A 13,939-nucleotide genomic window follows, 5' to 3' on the forward strand; every position below is an offset into this window, starting at 1 on the left:
ATGTTTGGTGTCTATGAACTCATAATACTGTATGTACTGCACTTATTAAATATTCATTTTCACTTGCATCTCCACGTGTGTGTGCCAAGTTAATTTGTACTTGTATACGGTTTGGGACCCTACTTGTGCACCACCATTTTTTGAGAAGTTGTGCCAACGGTCTTTATATCTATGAACTCGTAATGACCTGGAGAATCATATTGACAGGTCAGTTTTAGCATTTAGTGAACCTAGCAAAAAAGCCAAACAAAAACCAAGTGTAGGATTGAACTTTTTTGCAATTTCACCGCACTTGGAAGTTTTTCCTGTTTTATAGTACACAACATGGTAAAACCAATAGTGTTGTTCAAAACTACAACTTGTCCTGCAAAAAACAAGCCCTCACCTGGCCATATTAACAGAAAAATAAAAAAGTTATGGCTTTGTGAAGAAGGGGAGCAAAAAACTTAAGCGCGAAACTGAAAAAAGCTCCAGTCATGAAGTCAAATGGTGCTCCTACAATTCAGAGCCCCGTCATGAGTCCAAACAGTAGATTTCCTCTACATTTTGGGTAACTGAGTAATCAGGAGAAATTGAACAGCAAATTGTAGGGTGCATTTTCTCATGATGCCTTTGTGATCAAAAAAAAAATTGGGGCTAAAAGAACTTTTTTGAGGGAAAAATATGTCTTTTTTATTTTCACGGCTCAACATTATAAACTTGTGAGAAGCACCTTGGAATTCAAGGTGTTTAACACACATCTATATAAGTTCCCTAAGGGGTCTAGTTTTCAAAATGGTGTCACTTGTGAGTGATTTCTACTGTTTAGGCAAATCAGAGGCTCTACACTTGACATGGCGTCTGCTAATTATTCCAACAAATTTTGCATTCAAAAAGTCAGATGGCGCTCTTTCTCTTCCTAGCTCTGCCGTGTGCCCAAACAGTGGTTTTTCCCAACAAATCAAGGATTGTAATGCTCAGAAGAAAGTGCAAACAAATTTTAGGATCCATTTTTTCCTTTTACCCTTTAGAAAAAAAATGGGTCTAAATTAATATTTTTGTGAAAAAAAGTGAAATGTTCATTTTTTCCTTCCACATTCTATTAATTCCTATGAAGCACCTGAAAGATTAAATAAGCTTCTTTGATATGGTTTTGAACACCTTGAGGGGTGCAGTTTTAAGAATGGTGTCATTTTGGGGTATTTTCTGTCATGTAGGTCCCTCAAAGTCACTTCAAATGTGATGTTGTTTAAAAAAATGGTTTTGTAAATATTATTGGAAAAATTAGAAATCACTTGTCAACTTTTAACTCTTCTAACTTCCTAAGAAGAAAAATTATGTTTCTAAAACTGTATGCGCACCCATAAACTTTAATGGGTGTTTTGCTGTAAAAAAACGCATTGCGTGCGCATGCGTTTTTTGGGGGCAAGTCGGATGCACAAAAGATGCAACAGGATGCATTTTGTGCACCCGAGCGCACACTACAAAAAAACGCATGCGCATACAAACGCGTACAAACGCATGTGTATGCACACATATGCGCACCCATGTTAAAGTGTAGGAAAAAAACGCATGCTTTTTTTGAGCTAAAACACAGCGCAAAAAAAGCAAGTGTGAAACCAGCCTAAGGCGATAAAAAATTAAATTTATGAAAATTGCAAAATGTTCCAAATTTTCATCAAGTTTCCAAGATTTTCACAAATAAAAGCAAGTCATATTTTACCACTATCATGAAGTACAATATGTCACGAGAAAACATTCTCAGAATCGTGGGATTGGTTGACGCTTTCCAGAGTTGTTACCTCATAGATTTACACTGGTCAGAATTGTAAAAGTTGGCCTGGTCAGGAAGGTGAAAACAGACTAGGGGGTGAAGGAGCTAAAGTTTAATTCAAAGTGAAAAGAAATGATAGTTTAACTTGTGCAAGGCCTATACAGCTTTTTTTTGTAAAATTGCTTGATTTTTCTGAACAAGGCAGTTCTAAAGACCTCTGCTGTCCTCTCTTAGATCTTAGCTAAAGCCTAGTCTGACTGAATAATGGAGCAAGCTATTTTTCTTGTTAGGAGATTGCAGAAAAGTGGTTTTGCAAGTGGAAATAAATAAATAAATTGTTTAGTCTTAAGAGGAAATGTAAGGCAAGACTTTGCAAGTTCTTATTACAATGTATAATTCCTTCTAGTAACTCACATGACTTAAATGTCTTGACAGCAAAACACAAATAGATTTAACAAAGGTTCATCTCTTTCAAGTATTCCCTTTCTGTTTATATTTTAAAATCATCAGCCCTGCCAGATGTAACCTCAAATGGGAAGGCATGTCAAACACGCAGGGTTGTGCATTGCACACTAGAATGTGCTTTCTAAACAATCACAGCAATTGTAATAATCTACCTTGAACCACTGCTCGTGTTTGTATGACCACTGGACCACAGAAGAATATTCAGAATTGAGAGTCCTCAGTGGCTGATACCTTTTAATGGCTAACTGAAAAGATGGTAACACATTGCAAGTTTTCGAGACTACGCAGGTCTCTTCATCAGGCACTGACTAATACAACATCTGAAGAATCACATATCTTTATGACACTGGACTACATGATTTTTTGTTTTACAGCTGATGTTTTCTTTAAGGAAAAAGGTATCTTTGAATCTAGAACTGGGACTTTCCCCAGGTTTAATTAACCCTAAATGAAAGTAATATACCAATAGTAATATGTGAAACCTTCAGCTTGTAATCACATTTGTCTTGCACGTAATGCTATCCCACATCACGTACACACTCCTTTGAGAAGCTTTTTTTCTTTAGGCACACATTTTTTCCTCCGGTGCTGTTTCTATTACACTGTTCTACAGTCAAATTGTTACAGTCGAAAAAAGTTGAATTTAACTAATTTTGTAGTAACGAAAAAGAATAGGATATCTGATTTTGAAGATCCAGAGGAGGTTGTAATTACTTATGACACTTTTTTCATGCAGGCTTATAGAAAAATTGTGTCTTTATTATCTCATCATTATTGCAATGCTAGTAGCTAGTCTATGACATTATCTATTTAGTCTATTGAGCCTTCAGAATAAGATCATCTTAGGGTGACCAATAAAAAAATGCCAACTCAATTCTAATGACATTTTTCTAACCACAGTTGCATCAGCAACTTTTATGAATTCTCTCTGTGTAAGGTATACAGTTTTAATATTTCTTAGCTTAGTTTCTTAGCATACTGACATGGTTCAATATGTTTTTTCAGATATGACTCATTCTTGCAATAACAAAGCAGATAGTTTTTTCCACATATGGGAAGAAGTCACTTTTGTGTCATAAAGGCTAAATTTGTCTACTATAATTAAGAAAGCCTAGAAACCTGTATTTTGACTGCAGAATAGGAGATCGGGACAAGAGTTGGGCTCCACACATTTGCTGCAATAGATGTGCATCACATCTTATCTAGTGGTTGCATGGAAAGAAGAAATCTATGTATTTTGCAGTCCCAATGATCTGGAGAGAGCCAACTGATCACACCACCACTTGCTATTTCTGCATGGTCCCCCCATTAGGAAAGGAGTTTCTAGGAAAAAGAAGGTGACTTTAGGGTATGTGCACACGTTGCGGTTCTGCTGTGGATCCGCAGCGGATTTGGTCCCGCGGATCCGCAGCAGATCCAGAGGCATTGTACAGTACAATGCAAAGCAATGGCTTTTCAAAACCGCAGTACACATGCTGCAGATTTTTCCGCGTGGATTTGCAGCGGTTTTAAATCTGCAGCATGTCAAATCTTTCTGAGGATTTTGCAGCGGTGTGACACCTGTTCCATTGTCCAGGTGTCAAACCGCAGGGGTAAACCACAGGCAAATCTGCAGATAAACCACAGGTCACTTTACCTGCGGTCTTACCTGCAAATCCACAAGGAAAAATCCTAAGACCCCTTGTGAGACCATATGCTGGTGCGGTTAGCCCTGGGTTCCTCCTAATGCAGGACAATGCAAGACCTCATGTGGCTGGAGTGTGTCAGCAGTTCCTTCAAGATGAAGGCATTGAAGCTATGGACTGGCCTGACCATTCCCCAGACCTGAATCCGATTGAGCACATCTGGGACAGCATGTCTCGCTCCATCCACCAATGTCACGTTGCACCACAGACTGTCCAGGAGTGGTCGGATGCTTTAGTCCAGGTCTAGGAGAGATCCCTCAGGAGAACATCTGCAACCTCATCAGGAGCATGCCCAGGCATTGTAGGGAGGACATACAGGCACGTGGAGGCCACACACAATACTGAGCATCATTTTGACTTGTTTCCACCTTAATTTTGTCTTGTTTTGATTTTCATTTTGACTTGTTTCCACTTTCATTTTGGGGGTCACTCCAAATCCAGGCCTCCATTGGTTCAAAAATTTGATTTCCATTGATGATTTTTGTGTGATTATGTTGTCAGCACATTCAACTTTGTATAGAACAAAGTATTCAAAGAGAATATTTCATTCATTTATATCTAGGATGTGTTATTTGAGTGTTCCCTTTATTTTTTTGAGCAGTGTATATACCCATACAATATATTTTCATCTTATACATTTTAAAAATTAAAAAAAGGAAAACGCTCTGATCCAAAAGCTTGTAAATGCTTTTTATAGCCAAACAAGAGTCTTTCAATTCTTTTTTGAGAACTTTACATTTGCTGTCAAAACTTTTGCATCCGCCCATTTTCCATTTTGTAATTTTTAAAAATAATAAAAATGACTATATATGCATATATATATATATATATATATATATATATATATATATATATATATGTACTTTTGTTTGCCTAAAATACAAAGAAATGTGTCATCTTTAACTTTAAGCCTTTTAGAAATTATTTCATTTCCAACTTGCTTAACTGGTCACAAAAACAGTAATTTTGACCATGGGTGCTCAAACTTTAACATGCCACTGTATACCCAAGAGTAAAGCTGAACTCTTAGGTTCCACTCTACTGCAATAAAATTTTGTCCCCCGAGTTTTCACGATTGTCCCCCGAGTTGTCCATCGTGAAAAAGATATGTTGCTGTTTTTTCCCATAAAATATGCTGAAATCTGAACAGGGGCTCCAAAGCAAGTGTCAACATAGCCTTACCTTGTCTTGTTCAGTTTATTGCAAATTCTGTTATGTTTTGCAATCCAAAATAATGTCCAACATCATATTAGAAAGCAGAGACAAAGCTATATGGGGGTCAGAGTTGATTGTTAAACCGTGATTAAAGGGAATCTTTCACCAGATTTTTGTGACCTTATCTAAGAGCAGTATAACATAGGAAAAGGGACCCTGAATCCAATGATAGTAACATAGTTATTAAGGTTGAAGGAAGATTTTAAGTCCATCTAGTTCAACCCATATCCTATCCTAACCTGCCCTAACATGTTGATCCAGAGGAAGGCAAAAAAAACCCATGTGGCAATCAGTAAGCTTCACATTGGGGAAACAAATTACTTCTCGACTCCACATACGGCAATCCGACTAGCTGCCTGGATCAACGCAATATCAAGGACACTAGTGTATATAACCTGAAATATTATACTTTTCAAGAAAAGAATCCAGTCCCTTCTTAAATTTTTGTAGGGAATCACTCATTACAACATCATATGGCAAAGAGTTCCATAGTCTCACTGCTCTTATGTGGCACCCCAGAGTCCAGTTGCCACTGTGACAATGCCTCCCTCTAAGGGGTGATGTCATCCCTGAAGGCAGGGGGGTCCCCATGTCAGGTAACACAGAGTACATGTCAATTCCTGCTGCAGGCCAAAAAGGGGAGCTTCCTTATAAATTCTGGCCAGGTGGGGTTAGTGAGTCAGTAAGAAGTCAGCTGAGAGAGTAAACAAGGGAGTTGTCATTGATTCGGGGACAGTTGAAGCTGAGGAAGGGCAGTTGGAGTTGGTCTGTGGAGAAGGAAGGGAGAGGAGCGGAGACAAGCCTCTGGGGAACTAAAATTGCGGATAGTTGACCCCAGAGCGAAGCGCTGATAGAAAAGAACACCAGAGTCCTTGGCTGGGCAGTAGCTGTACACCCTGACAGCCGAATCTGGAGTGTAGGGGACTGCAAGCTCCCTGGCCACACTGAACACCTGAAGGCACGGCAGCAGACTAAGAGCCCGGGGTTGACAGTGAGAAGGACACTGTCTGCCATACAGGTTAGAAATCATCACATGGGAGAGGGTCACAGCTGAGGTACAAGCAGCAGGGACCCAAAAACAGAGCGCAGCAGGAAGGTCCCCAATCGTGGCATCACGATTAAACTCCACATAACTTTTCTCTATTTTTCTTACTGGATGCCCTGGGCCACAGACCAGGTCACTGCCACTGTGACACATCCCCTTTAAAGAACCTGACCGGCCCGGTACCGAGTAACCTAAGGCCCTGTGGGGTGCTCCACTTACAGCAAAGAATCTGTATCTGTGATTATGCTTAAAGCTTCTTTCCTCCAGATGTAGAGGATGCTCCCTTGTCCCTGTCACATGTCTAAGAGTAAAAAGATCATTAATTGACTGTGTGCAGCAGTTGTGACACAATCAGAGTTTCTAGATGTAACATATAGCAGAGCTCAGAAAGCTGCCCCACCCACACCACAGCTCTCTATGTAGATTGTCTATTGACAGTGAGCTGATTATCACAGGAGAGGGTGTGGTTGATCTAGCACATGTGTGAGCTGTAGTCCAGGCAGTGGTAGCTTCTTGGTGATAAACATTCATTGTTTGGATAAAAAAGCACACAACCTAATAAGTGACATATCCCTAAATTCAGAGTTTTAGCCGCTACCTCACACTGTTCTCAGATTACATGGCAATTATCTGCTGACAGATTTATTTTAAGTGATATCTGCATAGTTATGAAAGTCCTTTATTCTTTCATGTATTTCTTTGTTCTTCTTATAAGTAAACTGTAGTTTGTAAGCCAAGTCAGTTAACCTGTATCAGTGGTTATCATGGATTTATTCACAAAATAAATACCTTGTACAAACAATTCATAGGTAAAAGCAGAGCAAATACAAACTAACCCACCACCACCTTTATAAACAGATGACAAATGACATCAGTGAGCAGTCAACATAATTCCTTATTTATTCAGTGTTTACAACATCATACGATAACAAGTAACAGGTACGGGATAAAAAAAGATCACACACATCTGCTATAAAGATGTCACTACAATTTCTTATAATTGTCAATGTACTACTCAGTTTTAATGAACAACACCTCACATGCTAAGACATCAGTAACAGATAAGACCTGTATCTGTTTGTAAACATATCTAAATATTCTTTGTCAGACAGGTATAATTTAATGTCTCACATATATAACAAACATTCTGAATAATTGCAAGGAGAAAATAATTTACATATTTGAAAACAAAACCTAATAAAAATGCATTTGAAACACCCAACCATCTATTGCCTTGGTTAAGGGGTCCCACAGCCACTGTCAATTAGTACATGGAAATGTAGTCCACTGGGTGTTTATGGTAGAACTTGTACCAGCCATGAGACCAATGGCATCCCTTCTGCAAAAAAAGTACCACATAAATGGAGATATACACATATAAGTACAGGGAAAAATAATAATATAACTAATCCTAATCCTAAAGGGCAATTACCAGTGGAGGAATATATATTACGTTTGGGATAATCTGGCAATCATAGGCCGGTTTCACATTTGCGTTTAAGGTCGCAGCGTCGGCCTGCGCATGGCCGATGCTAAGCCCCGCCCCCTGCCGAGCCTCCTCCGTTAGCTCCGCCTCCGGGCGCATGGCGCTGCATGCGTCATGCGTCCCCTATCTTTATCACTGAGGACGCAGGCCGTGCGCAGTATGCGTTTGGCGGCGCCTGCGTTCTTTTGACGGTGCGCCGAGCGCAACCAAATTGCAACAGGTTGTGTTTGGCGCTGGTCGGCTCACCGTCAAAAGGCGCCACCAAAACGCATACTGCGCATGGCCTGCGTCCTCAGTGATAAAGATAGGGGACGCATGACGCATGCAGCATCATGCGCCCAGAGGCGGTGGTACCGGAGGAGGCGTGTTAGGGGCAGGGCTTAGCGGCAGCCGTGCGCAGGCCGACGCTGCAGCCCTAAATGCAAATGTGAAACCGGCCTTAAAAAGCTGCCAATCACATGATGAATGAGAAAAAACTGCACAAGAGATCATCGTTCTCGGCAGCACATCGTCTTGTGTAAATGGGGCCCACGCTGTCGAGAGCAACGGCAAACTATGGGCACTGAAGAATGTATTAAAAACTGTCTGACTGAGTAAACAGATTATTAAAACACTGCCGACTAGCAAAAAAGTTGTAGATCAGCAATCGCTTAGTATAAATGAACCATAAGAAAGTTTGATTTTTCTCATAATGTTATCATATTTTATTATTTCTTATCACAGAGCTATAAAGGGACATGGCTGCAGGGTTTTTTTGTCATAGGATAGACGAACACTCAAGGCACAGCAGTAAATTATTTTTAATATATTGTGAACCACAATGGAAGATTCTGAACTCAGCTGTCCAAATGGAACAACAAGGTAACAGGATCTAAAAAAATGTATTTACTGTTTATACTATTATAAATTATATAATTATTTACTGAAATGTATGCTCAGTAAATGCACTCAATACTTGGTCAGGGCTCCTTTTGCATCAATTACTGCATCAATGCAGCATGGCATAGAGGCGATCAGCCTGTGGCACTGCTGAGGTGTTATGGAAGTCCAGATTGCTTTGATAGCAGCCTTCAGCTCCTCTGCATTGTGGGGTCTGGTGTCTCTTATCTTCCTCTTGACAATACCCCATAGATTCTCTATAGGTTTAAGGTCAGGTGAGTTTGCAGGCCAATCAAACACAGTGATACTGTTGTTTTTAAACCAGGTATTGGTACTTTTGGCAGTGTGGACAGGTGTCAAGTTCTGCTGGAGGATTAAAGTTCCATCTCCAAAAAGCTTTTCTGCAGGGGGAAGCATGAAGTGCTCTAAAATTTCCTGGACGGCTGCGCTGACTTTGGTATTGATAAAACACAGTGGACCTACAACCTACACCAGCAGATGACATGGCTCCCGAAACCATCATTAATTGTGGATACTTCACAACAGCATTTAACAGGTTAATAGCCGCAGTTGGATCGCGATTCCACCGGCAGCTATTCCAGGCACATGTCAGCTGTTTAAAACAGCTGACATGACACGGGAAAGATGTGGGCTCACCGTCGGAGCCCACATCAAAGGGAGGGAGTCTGATGTCGGCTTACTATTACACCTGACGTTGGAAAAGGGTTAAAGAATATGATGATCAGCTTTTGCTACAAAATTCCGGGAACATTTTAGTCTACTCATTGATTACTGACATCAGACATCTCCAAACAGTTTTTCAGACATTCCGATTTTCTAAAATTTTTAATGTGGTATTTTTATCAGGTTTTTCCATCTCCTGACAGCTTTAGATTTATTTTAAATATGATGTGCTCCTCAAAAACATATATCTAATTTTTTTATATTAAACTTTTGTACATTGATCTTTTTATATTTGCAGGCCACCAGGGATGGAGAACACGAAACACGCAGGTAAGATAAAAAGAAGGGAATGGTTGATAATGTGCAAACAGAAGTCTATATCAACCTACAGTCCACAGAAGTATCAATAATATCTGCCTTTGGGAAATGTAGAAATTATAGACACTTGTGCAATTGGAAATATGCTGAATAACTAAATCCTTGCCACCTGTTTCTGGGTATTAGTGTATTTGCTGCAGCCTATGGAAACCAATCAGATAATACTGAAGTTAAATTTAGTACAAGTCAGTTCAACTCTTGTTAAGAAGAAACAGAAAGCAGAGACTGTCTGAGATGCTGTGTCCATGATTGAAGCCATAAGGCCAGTGAGCATAGTCTTTTACAGAATTGATTGATCTCTGTAAAATTTTCTAAAATTCGCAGGTCCATGATAATTTCAACAATTTATAGTTTGATTTGTGAAGATTAAAAAAATGTCCGTCGCCATTTCACACTCTATTGAAGACTGTATTAGCATGAAAGGCTCTTGAAGCACAGAGCAATCTATACTTGCGCAGCCGCCAGTGGCTTCGTCATGAAGACTTCCAAGAGCTCAATCTGTGCAAGCGCCGTCCGCGGAAAGGGCAGTGTTGACGCAAGTTTTTAATTAAAGAGGAAGAAAAGACAATAGCAGCAGCAGAGGTGCCGGGGCAAAACTAAAGACCTTACTCACAGTCTCACCCTAAGGCCCGTCCCGATGCAAGAAGATAAGAATACAAGGAAACTTCAAAAACAGATTAAAGAAAGTTTACAAAACAGATTTTTTTCACCGGAGATCTCATGTTAATCAGGTTGACAGCACCAATCTGGGCCAGTCTGTACTTAGTAAAATGATGCTGACAGGTTCTCTTTAGCATAAAAAGTAGAGACACACTAAATTCTACTAACAAATATGTATAAAACAATTCTAAGAAAACATAAATTTAATGATATGCAATTTTACTGTTTGGTTTTAACAATGACCCTTATTTGCTCTGCACTATAGCTGAAAATGAAATGTATGTAGACATGTTAGAACTTTAAAGGGAACCTCTCAGCTGACACATGCTGCCCAATCCATGGGCAGCATGTGTCAGACACTGACTGCGTTATCTCAGCCAGGTATGTTTAGCTCTGAAATACGGCTTCAGAGAAAACCATACTTTAAACACTGCTGGCTTCTCCCCACCAGCTGCTTTGGAGTGGCAGGTCCTGGTCTATACATACATGTAGGCAGAGACTTGTCAATCCAGGGCAGCAGGAGGGTAGAAACCTCTGCCTGCCTGACTAGTCTACAGCACGGTCTCAGTCCTTGGCAGCGTTTCAGAGTCAAATATACCTGGCTGAGATAGTCGTAATACAGATTGGGATTGAATACGGATTGGGCAGCAAGTATCAGCTGACAGGTTCCCTTTAAATTAAAGGCGTAGTCCCATCTCCAAGATCCTATTCCAATATGTAGCAGGTGTAATAACAATATTATCAAATACCTCCAATTAGAAATGTACTATAATTCTTCTGATTCACTATGTTGATTACCCAATGTGCAGGGCATTGCAGCAGCTTAGGTATTGATGGTGGTCACCACTCATATAGTGACAGTGAGGGTAAGTGCACACGTAGTTTTTTGGTTTTGCGGATTTTGATGAAAAATCCGCAGGTAAATCAGCAGGACAAAAGTCCTGCGGTTTATCTGCGGATTAGCCTGCGGTTTTGCCCAGCGGCTTCACACCTCATAATGATAAGGTGTGAAACCGCAGCGGAAACCGCACAAAGAATTGACATGCTGCGAATTGTAAACCGCAGCAAATCCGCACTGAAAAATCCGCAGCATGTGCACTGTGTTTTTTTTTCCATAGGAAATAAAGGTACTGTACAACGCAGCAGAATCGGCAGCGTGTGCACATACCCTTAGTTAGTTGTTAGTGGTCGTAATCACGGATACCTTAGCTACACCTACTATATATTAGGATAAGACCTAGGAGATGGGAAAACCCCTTTCAGAAAAAAAACTATTAAAAAAAATCCATTTCATTTGAAACTCAGCCAAAATAGTGCATTTTATAACTGCAAATGTAATTTATTGATAGATGTACAGTACAGCATACGCTGTTATCTCATCTTCTGTTAGTTTAGTTGCAGGCATGTAGATCCTTTGTGTACAATAATGTAGTCATAGATAGTGTAGGAAATGAAAGAAACTCAGTCATAGCTATAATTCAGAATAGCCTAGCCATAACAATTCTAATTTACATAATAAAGTCTGGAAAGACAACATTTCCTGGCCTTGGTATTCTTATAATTTGGTGTCGTTCTTCTTGTTACACATTTTTTATCATTATTTTTATTGCTACTGTATATTATTAATTATAATGGATTTTGGTATGTGCTGTAAAGTAGCTTCTGTTCACACTATTTTCCTGGCTTCTGTAACTAACGAAGCCATCACAGCTATGCTGCATCTGTTTTCAATTCCTGGCAGATACTAATACATTTGTTGTATATTGATGTTTTATTAGGTTTTCAATGATTTTCAAAGCAAAAGTTGGGCTACAGAGTCAGAATGTGCTATTTACGCCATAAAGTCACTTTTCTTTTTTTGTCTTCTGGTATTCGGTGAATACCACAAGACAAATTATTTGAAATGGCGGATGCAGGACATAAATTTTGTGCAAAATCAAAAACGTTTTTTATTTTTGTCTTTAAACCTTTTTTTGCGAATTTTCAGTACAAAAAGCAGCATGTTCTGCTGAAATGTTGTCAAATTTGTGCAAACATTTCAGCCACACAAAAAATACTCTGGGGAGGATTGGAGTACAATTAGGCCACAAAATTGCGACTTGTTGAAAAGTTACAATTGATAGTTAAACTAAAACATCTGGAAATCCCAAACCATGCCCACAGACTTTACTAAAGGAGTAAATCGAAAGGAGAATAATGGCACAGATGAAAAACATCAAAAACTACAAAAGAAAAAGATGTAAATGCAATAATAATCAGGCCCATGAATGTTTATCCAAACAGATTATGTGAATTGTGCCATTGACTAGTGTGGGTCTCTTTGTTGTCAGAGTGCAATCTATTGTGGGTTAGGACAGCACATACAATTGGTATGGAAAGTATTCAGACTACTTTAAATTTTTCACTCTTTGTTTCATTGCAGCCATTTTGCAAATTCAAAATTCATTTTTTCTCATTAATGTACACTCTGCACCCCATCTTGACTGAAAAAAAGAAATGTAGAAATTTTTGAAAATGTATTAAAAAAGAAAAACTGAAATATCACATGGTCATAAGTATTCAGACCCTTTGCTCAGTATTGAGTAGAAGCACCCTTTTGAGCTAGGACAGCCATGAATCTTCTTGTGAATGATGCAACAAATTTTTCACACCTGGATTTGGGGATCCTCTACCTTTGTTCCTTGCAGATCCTCTCCAGTTGCGTCAGGTTGGATGGTGAACATTGCTGGACAGTCATTTTCAGGTCTCTCCAATTGAGCATCTCAATTGGGTTTAGGTCAGGGCTCTGGCTGGGCCAGTCAAGAATGGTCACAGAGTTGTTCTGAAGCCACTACTTTGTTATTTTAGCTGTGTGCTTAGGGTCATTGTCTTGTTGGAAGGTGAACCTTCGGCCAAGTCTGAAGTCCAGAGCACTCAGGAAGAGGTTTTCATTCAGGATATCTCTGTACTTGGCTGGATTCATGTTTCATTCAACTGCAACCAGTTGTCCTGTCCCTGCAGCTGAAAAACACCCCCATAGCATAATGCTATGCCATGTTTCACTGTTGGGATTGTATTGGGGAGGTGATGAGCAGTGTGGACTAGAGTTGAGCAAAACGGGTCGAAAAATTTCAAAAGTCGCCGACTTTTGGCAAAGTCGGGTTTCATGAAACGAAACCCGACCCTAGGATGAGGTCGGCCATGAGGTCGGCGACTTACGCGCCAAAGTCACGTTTCAAAAGTTTGTTTTGCGCTCTTTTTCAGCCAATCAGGATCCACGGACACTGTGGGCAATGTGATGACATAGACAGGGGTCACCACCATCTTTCAGAAGGGCATGCAAGTGATTGGCTTGCTTTGGTGGGCGTCACAGGGGTTATAAAAGGGCGTGCACGCCGACCACCATCTTACTTCTGCCGATCTTAGCATAGGGAGAGGTTGCTGATTCTGTAGGGAGAGCATTAGGCAGGGAAGAAGAAAAAAAAACTGCTTCTGCTGCTAGCGATTTTGCCTGTACAACACACCAGTCACTGTGTGTGCAGTGCAAGGGGAGGCTATATTGTGGTGGATCAGCGGTGTTGGTTGTTAGGCTGCCTTCTAAGGCTTCCTGACAGCTGCATTGCTGTTTACCCACTGCTCTGCAAACTGCTTTTTTAAAAGCAATCCCAATTTTTTTTTTGTCCTGCTGAGGTACTGAGCGTGCATTTTTT

At 40.0% G+C, this 13,939-nt stretch overlaps 1 protein-coding gene across 3 annotated transcripts in view; it reads left to right on the top strand.

Annotated features, from left to right (window-relative positions):
• The window catches only part of ITPRID1 (ITPR interacting domain containing 1), a 440,936-nt gene that overhangs the window by 181,256 nt on the left and 245,741 nt on the right, over positions 1–13,939 (top strand). For all 3 annotated transcript variants that reach the window (XM_073549929.1, XM_073549928.1, XM_073549930.1), the window contains exons 2-3: positions 8,373–8,510; positions 9,511–9,542. In XM_073549929.1, the coding sequence (XP_073406030.1) occupies positions 8,470–8,510; positions 9,511–9,542 (73 nt within the window). In that variant the 5' untranslated portion in view covers positions 8,373–8,469. The remainder of the gene's footprint in view (positions 1–8,372; positions 8,511–9,510; positions 9,543–13,939) is intronic.

This window comes from Dendrobates tinctorius, unplaced genomic scaffold (assembly GCF_039654945.1).
Source record: "Dendrobates tinctorius isolate UK_male_01 unplaced genomic scaffold, ASM3965494v1 ptg000162l, whole genome shotgun sequence".
NCBI classification, from domain to species: Eukaryota; Metazoa; Chordata; class Amphibia; order Anura; family Dendrobatidae; genus Dendrobates; species Dendrobates tinctorius.